This window comes from Salarias fasciatus, chromosome 18 (genome assembly GCF_902148845.1).
Source record: "Salarias fasciatus chromosome 18, fSalaFa1.1, whole genome shotgun sequence".
Classification (NCBI taxonomy): Eukaryota; Metazoa; Chordata; class Actinopteri; order Blenniiformes; family Blenniidae; genus Salarias; species Salarias fasciatus.
This window is the reverse complement of record NC_043762.1, coordinates 6764156-6777127: the sequence shown is the minus strand read 5'-3', so window position 1 is coordinate 6777127 and position 12972 is coordinate 6764156. Positions and strand designations below refer to the sequence as shown.

At 46.7% G+C, this 12972-nt stretch overlaps 1 protein-coding gene across 8 annotated transcripts in view; it reads right to left on the bottom strand.

Annotated features, from left to right (window-relative positions):
- The window catches only part of LOC115405032 (receptor-type tyrosine-protein phosphatase mu), a 150645-nt gene that overhangs the window by 100734 nt on the left and 36939 nt on the right, over positions 1 to 12972 (bottom strand). For all 8 annotated transcript variants that reach the window (XM_030114447.1, XM_030114450.1, XM_030114448.1 and 5 more), the window contains exon 2: positions 11548 to 11670. In XM_030114447.1, the coding sequence (XP_029970307.1) occupies positions 11548 to 11670 (123 nt within the window). The remainder of the gene's footprint in view (positions 1 to 11547; positions 11671 to 12972) is intronic.

The window sequence follows — 12972 nt, the reverse complement described above, 5'->3', positions numbered from 1 at the left end:
TGTAAGAGCCTCAGACAGACTCACTAACTTCAGACTTTTTTCTTTTCTTTTTTTCCCCCCATTGCAATGTGTTGATTTTCAATAATGAGGTCCAAGAATAACAGCTGCATAATGGATCTCTGAATAAAGGTGACCGACTAGTGTGAAGATGCAGTCACTTCACGAAGTGGATGAGACGTGCAGCAACTTAGATGCACTTCTTTTTTTAAGATAATTGTGTTCGTTTGAATGTGAACTAGTTTTATTTATGACAGCTCTGCAATAATGTTTGAAATGTGCCTTTAAAGGTATCATAATCCTGCAGAAAGAAGCAGGTTTGACCTTTATTGTGAAAATGCTCCTATCTGTACATTGATGAATCTCATTATTATTCATCTACGTGCAGAGAAAGACCAATCCTGAAAAAAACACTGGGCGTGTTTTCCCTCAATGTCGTAGAGAAAGGGAAATGATGAGAAATCAATAAGTTAAAATCTATTTGCCAAGAAAGCCCCATTTAGATTTTATCGCTTTGGTTCAATATTAAAGGTTAATCTAATTCTCTAGCCTCTCGCCAATAAAACACAAGTGAGAATTATTATATTGGCTAACTTTCAAGGAGAGCCGGCGCTCGTTCTATTTGTCATCATCTTATTTAGCCGGGCTTGGTAATGAGATGGCGCCGCACTTGAGACGCGGCCAAGAGCCCGAGTTCACGTCGAGATGCGTTTTTATTTCCTGACTGAAAGACAGATTTTCCTGAGAGGTGAGGCAGACAACCTGTAAGCGAGACGGAAAAAAAACTGCGGCGCGTGAGAATCCGTGTCGTTAAAGTCAACACCGGCTGCGATACGGCGTTGAAGAGGGCGGACGACAGGCTGGGCTCCTGAGAGCGTCGACTAAACGGGCTCTGGCAGAACCCTGTTTGTTCCAGCAGCGACTCCAGCCTGCCCACTTGTCTTGTTGTGCCGCTCGTTGAAACGCTCACCAATTCCATCTGTCTCCAGCTTCAGATAATGAGTGGGGCTTCTGTCATGTTTACACAATGAAACAGGAGGGGGGGGGGGGGGGGGGGGGAGCAGCGAGTCGGAGTGACACCCAGCCTGCCTCGCAGGCTTTGTTGCTCAGGTACAAGCAGTTGTTGTTTTAAAGACGCCAACATGTTCAGAGGTGGAAACCACAGGGGGAACAAAGGAGGGAAGGAGCCCCCCCAAAAAAAAAGATAGGTAAATGATATATTGGAGGAAGGCAGTTGAGGAAAAAAAAAAAACCCACAACTTTAAAACATCCATCTCTGCAGTTTGTGTGCCCTGTGATTGACAGGCGAGCAGTCTGGGATGTTATCCTGCCTGCTCTCCAGCTCCCTCCGCCCCGAGACGGATCGTTTAAAAATATATGATGGCACAAACTGAAAGCGTCTGCCGAGCCCAGAAAACACACAAAATGTTGCTGTATCATCCCAGCACGACAATGACAACGTGTCCAATCTCCGTCCCCGACCCACACAAACCCACATTTTTATTCTGCTGAAAGGAAGTTAGAGGCCACAGCAGCAGCTAACTGGACCGCAGACGGCCAGCACATCCTCACAATCACATATAAATACAAGCTATAAGCAATTCCTTTCTTCAGACTCAGGTTGATTTCATGACTGGACAGGCAAAATATGTAATCCGTGGACCAACTGGAGCAGATTCACGCAAATACGATCGACACGTTTGTCTGCACTTTTCTCACGGTTTGAAATAATGTAATTAGCGGAGCCGCATTATCGAATCTGCTCCTCATTAAAAAAAGGTTTGGACACCTTTTGGCATGCGGCACATTTCTGATTCTCATTTTGAGATAGCCCAGACTTTGTGCAGGATAATGGAGGTGACATTTCTCCATCACCACACATCTTCTAAAAAAGATAAATTAACATGCAGATCCTGGTGTTTGCAACTTTAAAAAAATATGAGTCAGAGGATTTTCATTTTTGTAACGAGCGCAAATCAAGGAGCCGCCGGCTGATTGTTCCCGTGAGTCGTCGACCTTCAGAGCGGCGATTTGACAAAAGGCGCTGCGACTCAAGGCCCCGTCACGAGTTATTTGTAGAGTGTTTGACTCCTCCGGTTGGTCTTTCCTCACTCTAACCGCTCCAGAACCGCGGCCCGGAGAGTCCTGAACCGCGGCAGGAGGGTTTGAACCTTTGACCCTCTGCCTGGACTCCACTCTTACCCACCGGACCGCTCCGCGCACGGCGCCCTGTTTCTTTCCTCCACTGTTTACGGCCGCGAGATGATTTAATTCAACGCTGTGTCTTTCCAATGTTCTGTATCGATTTTCCTGCGCAGCATGCCGACTTTGAAGAGGATCGTGTTGTTTTCTCAGAGCTTTTTAATGTATTATTCACTTCTGACTCTGATCCAAGTGTTGAGGCTAATTATTTCTGAGGGCAGGCAGGAAGTTTGTGTGAAGTACACGAAGAAGGGCCGGAGATGAGTTGACTTTCACACACTTTTTTTTCTGTCCGGCTTCAATCAGGCTCGTCTGTACGAGCACTCCCAGGTCTCCTTAATAACATCCAGCCATCTGCTCAGGTGCCCACAACTTTCTCCCACCCCCCCCTCCGCGGCGTCTGCAACCCCTGGTGTGACGTGAACCAGCACTAATAATCAGTTGATGAATTGTTCAGTCGTGGCTCATGTTACGAAGACGCCGGCGCCGCTGCTTTCCTGGTTGATTAAAACAGGCTATTTGCTGCGGGTTTCAAACGGCCATGTTGTGACAGCGTCGCAGGGAAGATTTATGCAGAACTCTGCTGCTTGTTGGTAGTTAGACATGAAAATATCAGATCCCTCAAGGGGCACATCGGCTGTTGCCTTAACTTCATTCATGAAATATACATAAAACCACGGGTACAGTGTGAGGAGTCTTTAATAATGCTTCAGGAACTCAGTAAAACATTCTTAATTCACTGTTAGCAGGAGGCATCAGCACCAACACCAGGATCGGCTCTGATTCAGCAGGAAGTACTTTGTAAAAGCTCCCTGACACGACCCGGCGAGAATCACGAGACGTCGCGCGTCAGCAGGTAGCCAGAGGACGAGCGACGGCCGCCGTCTACAGACTCTTTAATGCTAATGAGAACGACAGAACGATGTTCTGTCAAAATATCAAGAGGAGAAAGAGAGTTCATGCTTCACCAGCAACCGAATCAACAAGGTCGCTCAATAGTTTGACTGCTCAGTGGATCCAGAAGTGCCGAGCTACGTGCTACGTGCTACATGCTAAAGAGTTTCAAGGGGCTCGCACACCAACGATGCTACATGCTAAACATGATTAAAGTCTGACTGATAGGCTCACTGACAGCTCGGTCCCTGGGTCTACAGTGTACAGTACACACAGCACAGTGTGGAGATGGACACTACACACTGCGCTGTGTGTACTGTGAAGGGTAAGACTGATGGCAGTGACGTAGCGCCGACATATAGACGGAGGTGGTTCACTGCGACACTTAGCCTCCGCACAGCGCTTGTGTAGCATTTGGAATATAAATGAGGCTCTATGGCATTTAATAAGTTCTCTTATCGGAACTCGTATCTTCAGGTAGTTAAAGTCTGGTACTCGTGTTTGTTCATCTGTAACCTTTAGCGACGATGCAGAAACCACGAGGCCACAGAGTTTTCTTTATTTTCCTCAACGCCTCAGTTTCATATTTCCATCTTGTTCGGATCTCAGAGAATCAGTGATCCTCATGAAGTCTTTTTTTGTGCGACAGTGACAATAAAGCCACGAAGCAAAGACGGAACAGTGCGTGGTGATATGTATTTAAATATATTTCTGTACTGATAGTCTGAAGCAAACTGTCTGGTTTGGTGGCTTGATGTCAAGAAGGTTCAGCTGTAAGTTTTTGTCTAAATGACGCTCGGGTTTTTTCAGAGGACTAGGCGCTGTTCAATGCAGAAGTCTTGTTGTGATCGAAAGGTTTTAAATAACGAGGCAGCTGTAACGCTGAAGCATCACCTTGAAATGTAGTTTGAACTCAGACATAGACGCCGAGGTTGAGTGTCTCAGACAGCCTGCTCGCGACCTCTGACCTAACGGTTTGGCTGTGTCTGCAGATGTGGGGCAGTAAATACAGTCTGTGGTGTGTTCTGTGCAGGATTTCATCCTGGATGGGTCGTGTTTTATTGTGCCAGTTAACGTCTGATGGGACGTCCTTTATATCTTCAGTCCGTTTTTCGGGTGCTGTCCTTAAAGGCCAGTCGTTTGCATATTTGTGAAAGTTTTCTGTGGTTTGAATGACTCCATTTTGGCAATTGAGGGGGAAAATACAGATGCTGAGATGTTTATGAAATATATGAAATCTCCTAACTGGATATATTCTGTCCCCATATTTTGGATACACTTGATTTGGCCTTGTGAGCTCCAACTAAACAAGGAGGGGGGGGGGGGGAACTACACTCCATTCCTCATTACTGACCAGCATAAAGCGTGGAGACACACTATTTAAAGTGACAGTGTGCTTCCTCATCACGCTGCCATTGTTACTGTCTAATAGAAGTGAAGAGGACGACTGGAGAACAACTGATTGTCATTGGGTTTCTCTGCTCTCGCAGCCTAATGACCACATACTCTGCAGGACCTGCTGCACCATGACAAGCTAATTAGCCAGTGAGACTAAGAGCAAATTATAATGACACTGTGTTAGTGCTGGGCTAATGTGCTAGTGATGCAAAAGGGTGTTTTCTCTCCCTCGCTCGCTCGCTCGCTCTCTTCCTCCTTCCTTCTCTATCTCCTCTGCCTTAACAATGGCGTGTTCAAGACCAATTAAAAATAGAGAGCTCTCGGCGCACTCTAAGCCTGTCTCCGCAACTCCGTAAAGGCCAGGGCTTGGCTATTGTCTAAGGTATTCAGGGGAACAGATTTATTATTATTCCAATGTAGGCCACCTTCACCTTCCATTACAATGATGGCTGTATGTGGAGAACATGGAGCCCGGCGTGAAAAATGAATGAGTCTGGGATGAAGCCTTCCTGCTGCAGATGTGGCATACATTAAAGTTGTTGTTCGCTAAAGAAGGGGTCGCTGCCGAAATGGGAAATGATACTATTTGGGACACTGACATGGATTCTGCGGGATTCTTTCAGGCAGCAGATAACTTGTTAATCACCATCAGTGCGTTTTACTGGAACACGGCGTAGAACGAAGCAAAGTTTGGCCACAGCTAATCCAAAATAACAGACTTAATGGCATTATGAGCATACACAGAGAGGAGGGTGGACGTCCTCCAGGGGAAAAGCCTCCATCAGGTTAATCCTTCGCCCCGACAGCTCAGTCCACTGGCAGAGCGGGGCGGCTCGGAGCTGGACGCCGCTTCGCTCAGTCCATGTGGGAAGAACAAGTCCCTTCTGTTAAGACTGGGCTCCGGTGGAACGCTGCTAATCACTGAGAAATTATTCAAATGACTTATTTTTACGGTTCAGACTGAAAGTGTCATAAAGTTCGTGCTGTTCAGAAACGACGACACCCAATTTAAAAATGACGGGTTTTCGGCATTTTGACAATATTAAAGGCTGCCCTAGTTTCCTGCAAGAGAGTGCGAGGAGCCTGTGATGTGTGATCACTGCAGGAATCAGGGGAAGGCTCCAGGCTGCTGAAGATGCAACAGTGTCCTGAGACAAATGTCAAATAAAGCTTCACGTCTCCCGAATTTACATTTCTATGCTCGGCAGCTTTTACATAACCGGAGTAAACAAATAAAATGCGGTGCGTGGCGGGAACATCCAGGAGCCGGCAGGTGAAACGGAATCGACCGTGCAGCTTCTTCTTCTGCAAATCTTGATGGGAATACTGTCTGATATAATTCAGTTCACACAAATGCGGCAGTGTCTAATCCTAATCATCAAAGTCTATAGGCTGAAGGTATTTAGATTAATTAGGAGGTGAGTGATGGACTGAGCTGAGGATATAATTTGCAATAATGACTAGCGCTCATTATTTCTCCTCCATTCAGGTCCTGAACTCTGTGAAAATCATTATGTGGGGGAAATCAGAATGAAGGGCCGCTCTTTAAACCCAAACCCTCCAGGTCTCATTTGCTAATAAAATTCACAGAGGTCACCGCCGCAGAAAAGCACCGCCGCCGCTTCGGAAATGTCAATGAAGACAGGGCTATTCTCACTGTCTGCTACCAATCAAAAACGCTCCGGCTGCGAGGGTCAGGCTGTTAATGCGAGCAGCCGCGGCCCCCGCGCCACTCTCCAGAACTTTCCCCGTGTCCTTTCAGACATGAAAGGAGCCCGATAAAATAAGGAGCGAATAAGTTTGGGCGCTCCGTGTGACGGACTTGGCAGGTTTCTTTGACGGAGTCAAACAGACTCACCCGAAACCATCCATCATGCCGCACACGCCGCAGCCCCGTCGCTTTGCTCAGGAGGGAACGCCTGACCCTTATTATGTTCCCCCGGCGGCTCCTTTTGTTTCGGCGTGTCAATCAAAAGCATGTCTTAATGGCTTAATGTGTCATCTTCGTATGCGGCGGGAAGGTATTGCCGCTTCGCTGCAATCAATGGGTCACTTAATGGCCCGCTTGCCTCGTGCAAACCCATTAGACAACAAAGAGGCTGGGTGTGAGTCACCTGTCGTTAGCTTAATTGTTCTTAGATCGCACGCTCAAGATACAGAAGAGACGCGATATGCAAATACGGCCCGTCCTCCATGACGGCAGGCGAAGCGCGTCGTCCTAATCCTGTTTATCGTAATGGCTGACCTGTTTTCCCCGACGCCTTCTGACCTCCGCAAACATGGCGAACGGGCTCCTCTCAGATTCTCATACCCAGGAATTTATCTATGAATTGATCGGGCGCCGTCATTTGTTGTTCCGTTCCGTCTCCTAATCATATAATGGAGTTTCTCCTTAACCCCGCCACCTTGCCGGAGCTGAGCGCGGCGCGATTTCCACGCGTACTTGTGAATGGCTCAAAAGCAATTAGCTTACTTTCGCAACGCGGTGCGCCCCCTCCCTGCACAACGCTAAATCCCATCTTTTGCTGATGTGATTTAAATTCTGATTAAATTTCTGACGTCCTTCAGTCGGCGGCTGCTCTCATGTTTTAAGTGGCTAGCTTGCTCCTCTTTGGTCTCTGCGGCAGGCGGAGGACCGCAGAGCGCGCCTGTTGTCAGTTCGCAGCTTCCCGATGGTCGGGAGGGTCAACGCTTCTTTTGCCTTTTAAGACGATCCCACTCATCAACGTGCAGCAGCCAACTCCTCCTAAGAGCGAGGCTCAAAGGAACTCAAGTGAGGGAGGATCGCCGTCACCTCGTGAACAAACCTCATTCCGCCAATCCTTCACTATTGTTTAGGTGTCATTTTCCTCCAAGGACGCGCCGCCATAGCAAAGGCCCCGTGCAGCACTCAGACAAAAACATTCAATTTCTCTCCTGCAACATATTTAACGCAGACACTGAAAGTAAAACAATAAGTCATTTAGCCGGAGCTGCATTTCCTATTGTATCTTGCAAAAACACTTAAAAAAAAAAAAACCCTAATTAATCTCAGTTAGAGGACCTTCTTTCTCCTCTTCTTGCCATTATTCCCCAGAATGAGTCTCGAGGGAGAGGCAGGGAGCAGCAGCGTCCCGCTGGCAGCGTCCGTGACACCGCGAGAGGAGCGGCAGCCTCTGCAGCAGCTGGGGCTCGCACTAAAAACAGCATATGGACAGCGCCACACCCACAGCACAGCCAAGCAGCTTTATCCATCACTCTCGCCATTAAAAAATATATAGAACACATAAAATCTCAGATTTTATCATGGCGATTTTCATTAAAAACAACAAAAACAAAACAAAACAAAAAAAAAAAAAACAAAGCACGCCGGGATCAGATTATTACAGAAGTGAATCCAGCTCCTTCCCTCCAGAGCTGACTGATCACTGGCTGGGATGGTTTTCATCACGGCCAGCCCGGCGGCCAGATGAGGCTGTTTCCTCCGGAGCGGCAGGAGGGACGGTGACGGTTCTGCCGGGGGTTTCTCCAGTTGGCCTGGGAGAGGGACGCGCTGGGGAGTGGCCAGGCAGAACTGGGCTGAGCCGCCCTAAAAGCAGCCAAAGCATGCAATCAGTGCAGCGCGGCGGGATAAACAAGGCCACTACTCCATCCAGACGTAGCAATTAGGCAGGGAGCACACCGCTGTCAAGCAAGCGGGAGCATCGCACGCCGCCTGTCTGCTCGCCCGCTGACCCAGTAGCAGGGCTGGTTTTCCCTCGTTTGGTGATCCTGGTGATCCTTCACTCTTTGATTGGAGCAGGAGCTTCGTTTCAATCCTTCGCTGACGCTGCACTGCAATAAAAACTGCTGCAACTGAATCTATATTTAAATCTGGGCTTGAGTTTGCATGTTCTTTCTCTGCGTGGGTGGGTTTAGGATTAGGCTATTTGAGGGGTCTGGAGCCACATGTGGCTCTTTAGTTCCTCTGTAATGGAGCCGCTACATGAAGCCTTCACAACATGAAACGAGAATAAACATTTCACTTTTTTTTTTTTTAATTATTAGATGATTCGTCACTCTTGGTTCAGAAGGAATTCTAAAAAAGTACAATTAAAATTGGGAAAAACAGCTAAAACCACAAGAAATGGGGATAAAATGAAAGAAATTTGATACATTTCAGGTTTTTAAGCTTTTCTAATCTAAGAAAATTAAATATGGTTGGGAAAAAAGCATACAAAACTGTTTAAAAAGAGGTAAAATGGCGAAAATCTCAAAATAGTCAGCAAAAAAGCTGAAAAACAGAAACAAAACTGTTAAAATCAGGTACAAAAACAGGTTAAATGTAATAAAAGGTTCACGATTCTGAACTGCAGTTATAACGTCGCGAATGCATCATAAGATATAGATTTTATTTGTGCATCAAAACCAAGTATGGAACTTCAGGAGCTGCATTCGCCTCATTTTAAAGGCTAAATGTGCTTTACGACTCCAGAAAAACTTGACTTGCCGGCAAGCCACTAAGATGGCTCTTTTGGTCATAAAGGTCGCAGAACCCCTCTGCTATATCATAAATGTAGTATTGATCCCACACTGTAGAGGAAAAAAAAAATGCTTCAAAACTTTCCTTTTATTTCTGAGAGGAAGATGAGTCCAGCTGGATGAAGGCGCTTCAGCTGCAGAATCAACCGACTGCATCCAGAGTTCATGGGAGAGCAGCACGTTTAAACCTGGGGGAGGTTTCTCACTGGAAGAGTCTTCCAGAGCGGGGAAGACTCCGATCATCATTTAACTGGCAGTGACATTAAGAACAACAGCGTTTTAGACAAACACGGTCCACAAGCAATCTGAACGGTGTCTGAGGTAGTAACGCCTTCCGTTCTGCGAGCGGAGCCGACTTCAGTTTCATTTCCATCCTGGCACGCCAGGTAGGATAACAATCTGCTCCGTGAGCGTGATAAGGTCGTTCGGTGAAGATTCATAAGTGCGGGTTGAGTGTAAGACAGCAATCAGAGGTGAGATCGCGTTTTTTTCCACCAGCGTGCCTTTCACCGAAATGCATTTTTACCCATCAGCCCCCCTCTCGCACCGCCGTAAAACAATTTCCCCCGTCAAGCACACTACATTTCACATGTGGTCAAAGAGGGGAGATTACGATTTGGCACGGCGGGTTGAGTGCTCGCGCCGCTGAAATGGAGAAAGTGCCGCAACCTGTTAATTACGCTCAATTCAAGGCGCGCAGGTAGAAAACAGCAAGTGCGCTCGGAACGGAGCGCACAATCAGGGGCGCCTCTTCAGCAGACATGGGATTTTAATCAGACACGTTAAATTTAGAGCTGTTAATTTGTAGGTCAAGTCTTCTCTGGATTTCGCTGTGACCTTTGGCCCAGCCTCCACGTGTCCCACATTAATCAATTGCCATGAATAAAGGAGACCCCCCCCCCCTCCCGCTGTGGTAACTAATTTCTCCGGGGCAGTGGAACACACATCACCCTGATGTACACACAAACAGGTCTGGCTGCTTGAAATTAGTGAAGGCTCGCTAATTAATTCTCTCTCTGTCACTGGGGGGGGCCACTGCAATCTATCTGGGATGCAGCCTTTGTGAGATTAGGCGTCAGATAGGGGAAGGAAAACAATATCCATTAGTCTGCAACGCCACCTCTCTTATGAGAAAAATAAATAAAGAAGAAGGAGGAAGGGAAACGTCATTCCATTAGTCTAATTCCTGAGGTGCCTTCTGTTCAGTGGCGGCGATATCTCTGCATTTCAAATCAAATGAAAAGCGATCAATGGAACATTAAAGAGACAAATTGTGTGCGACAGACACAAAATGCAGGGAAAGCATTTTAATGAATTTCAATATGAGGCTGACAGACAGGCCTCCTCAATTAAAATGAGTGCTTGGATTTAAGACGCATAATAACAACAAGGCCCTGTTTACATGAGAACGATTCAAGTGGAAACGCAAAGTTTTTCTGTTTCTGATTCAGGAAAGTTTCACATTTACCCTGAAACATATTGAAATTTTTTCGTCAGTTAACATGGAAACAGTAGAAACACCGAAAATTGTGGAGTTTTCCTTCTGGGTTGCATGCTGCCGAGAACGCTACAGTCTAAACACTAAAAATGGAGAACTCAGAAATTCATATGGACCTAACACCAAGTTGGATTGTTGCTGCAGTGACTGTAAACTCTAAAACTACCGGGAACAGCAGAATATAGACCAGGAAAATATGGACCAGGACCAGATGGACCAGGACCTAGACCAGTAGAATATGGACTAGGGCCTGGTCATGGTACTCTGGAGGAAAACATTGTTATTTTAAATTCACTAAGCATGTGCAGAACAACTGTTTGCACAGCAGCAGCAACAGCAGCAGCTCCAAAAAGTTGCATTTTTGCCCATTTTCAACAAGTTCCACCTTGGGAACTGTTCTGAAAAAGTTGCGCTTTCAGCGGCTCTGAGCACCGCCGTCATGTAAACGCACTGAAACGCTGAACGACTAAATGAAGACCTGTACCGGTCAAAAACTGAAAAAAAGGGCGTTTTCTCTTTCAAACCGCAGCATCTGCACATTCCAGCTGTTCCATACGTTGACTTGCTTCTAGTGGAGAAACCGATCATCCGAGTCCGACTTGTGGCTCAGTCACAGAGACGCCGGTCCTGAATTATCAGACTGAACGGGCCGCTGGCTGATTAATTTCATTCAAAGCGAAAAAAAAAAAAAAAAAAAAAAAAAAAGCACTAAACGGATAAAAATTCATCATCTAAATGTGCTGTCAAATTAGCAGCGCGTGTGGAGTGTTTATAATGTTACCTCTGCGAGGTGAAAAGCGTTCACTGTTTTCATGTCATTAGCGCCACTTCTGCCGTCTCTCTGATCTTTTGTCACCGTTTTCCATCTGAATATACATTCAGTGGATATTAGCCTGAATGAGGCCGGGGTCAGAGTATCTGAAAGGAGGGAGGGTCATCACGGCGGAAAAATAGCACTCCTTGATGTAGATGGAGACGGTGTCAGGTGTGTGTGTGTGTGTCTGTGTGTGTGTGTGTGTATTCCTGCGACACGACGGGGACGGCAGGTTCATCCTTACCTGAAGGCATCCACGGATCCGATGAGGACTTCTCTCTGCTGCTGACCTGCTCCCAGTCAAGGTCGTCGTCTCGGCCCTGGCTGTATCCGCACGCCGCCAGCGGCTTCTCGAAGTTACAATCGCCTGCGACAAAAGGGAAGAAATCCATACGGTCACACGCTTTTCCATTAACTTGCTGCTCAAATGAATGAGTGTAGAAATTAAATTCCCCCTTTCTTTGTCCCGGCGGTATTCATAATGCAATATGCCAGACAATGAGATGCATTTAAGTGAGACAGAGTGAAGGATTACTGTAGCGGGCGAGGCACAACATACATTACCGTCATTAGCAGCACGGCAGTCCAATTTCACAATGACAAGTATGAAGTGTCCAAACTCCATCATCGTTAGGCGTTATGTTCCCAAACTGCACCGCCATCAGGGATAAATTGATTTATTTTCCGTGCAGACCACAGAACTTTGCCGTTCGTGCGGCCCGGCTCCGCAGAGCCTCTCTAATCCTTTTTACAAGCTGCTTGCAAAATGACAGCAAGCAGCCATTAGGGCCAGGCTTCAGCCAGGCTTGGCGTGTGATCGATTAATACAAATACCCCTTTATTCCTCGCACCTTAAAGGCCACACAGAGAATGTGAGCGTTCAGGGCTTCTTGTTTTTGTTTTGTTTTTTTTTCCCCCCCCCCCTCCACCTAAAGTGCTTTTCAATCCAGTCGTAAATCTACAAAAAATAAAAAAGAATAGTGGGACAATATGCGGTGGGAAGGAGTTCACGCTGGGTAAAGAAACATAAAATATGAAGTTAGCGTTCCCACTCAGATCAGGAGGAGGAGGTTCCACCAAAACGAGGCTTCAGATGCGTGACTGCTGACAGCAGATGTACGTTATTTTATCCCGCTCGCTGCCAGAAATGAATCCAAATCTGAGCATGTTTGCCGGCGCGCCGCTAATAAGTTTCTAAACACAGCTGACATGGAGTTTTTATTGCAATCGGAGATGTCCTTTGAGCCAGAATCTACGGCGGGCCAAAACTAATATCTCATCTCTTACAAGCTCCCCCTGACATTCTGCTGCATAAAGGCTGCGAGCCGAGTCCCTGTTTTCTCATTTATCTCTCCGCTGACATTTACAGTACATGTGCAAATGAGCGGCCAAACGAGGAGAACACAGGATAATTAATACCTGGATCCACAGGCCAACGCCGATGATAGATCTGCTGCTTTGTTTGTTTTGTTTTTTTTTTTTCTTTTTTTTTTTTTTGTGGAGGGGGTGGACATCGGAGGGGGAGGGACTTCCAGGCCAGGCACTTAATAAAAATAAATGTTGAGGCATTGTTGACCAGAGATATATTGTCAGACGAGATTGTCGAGGCCGAGCCAACATCTGCACTCATATTGTATATGTAGGACATCAATCTGCGCGCGCGCGCACA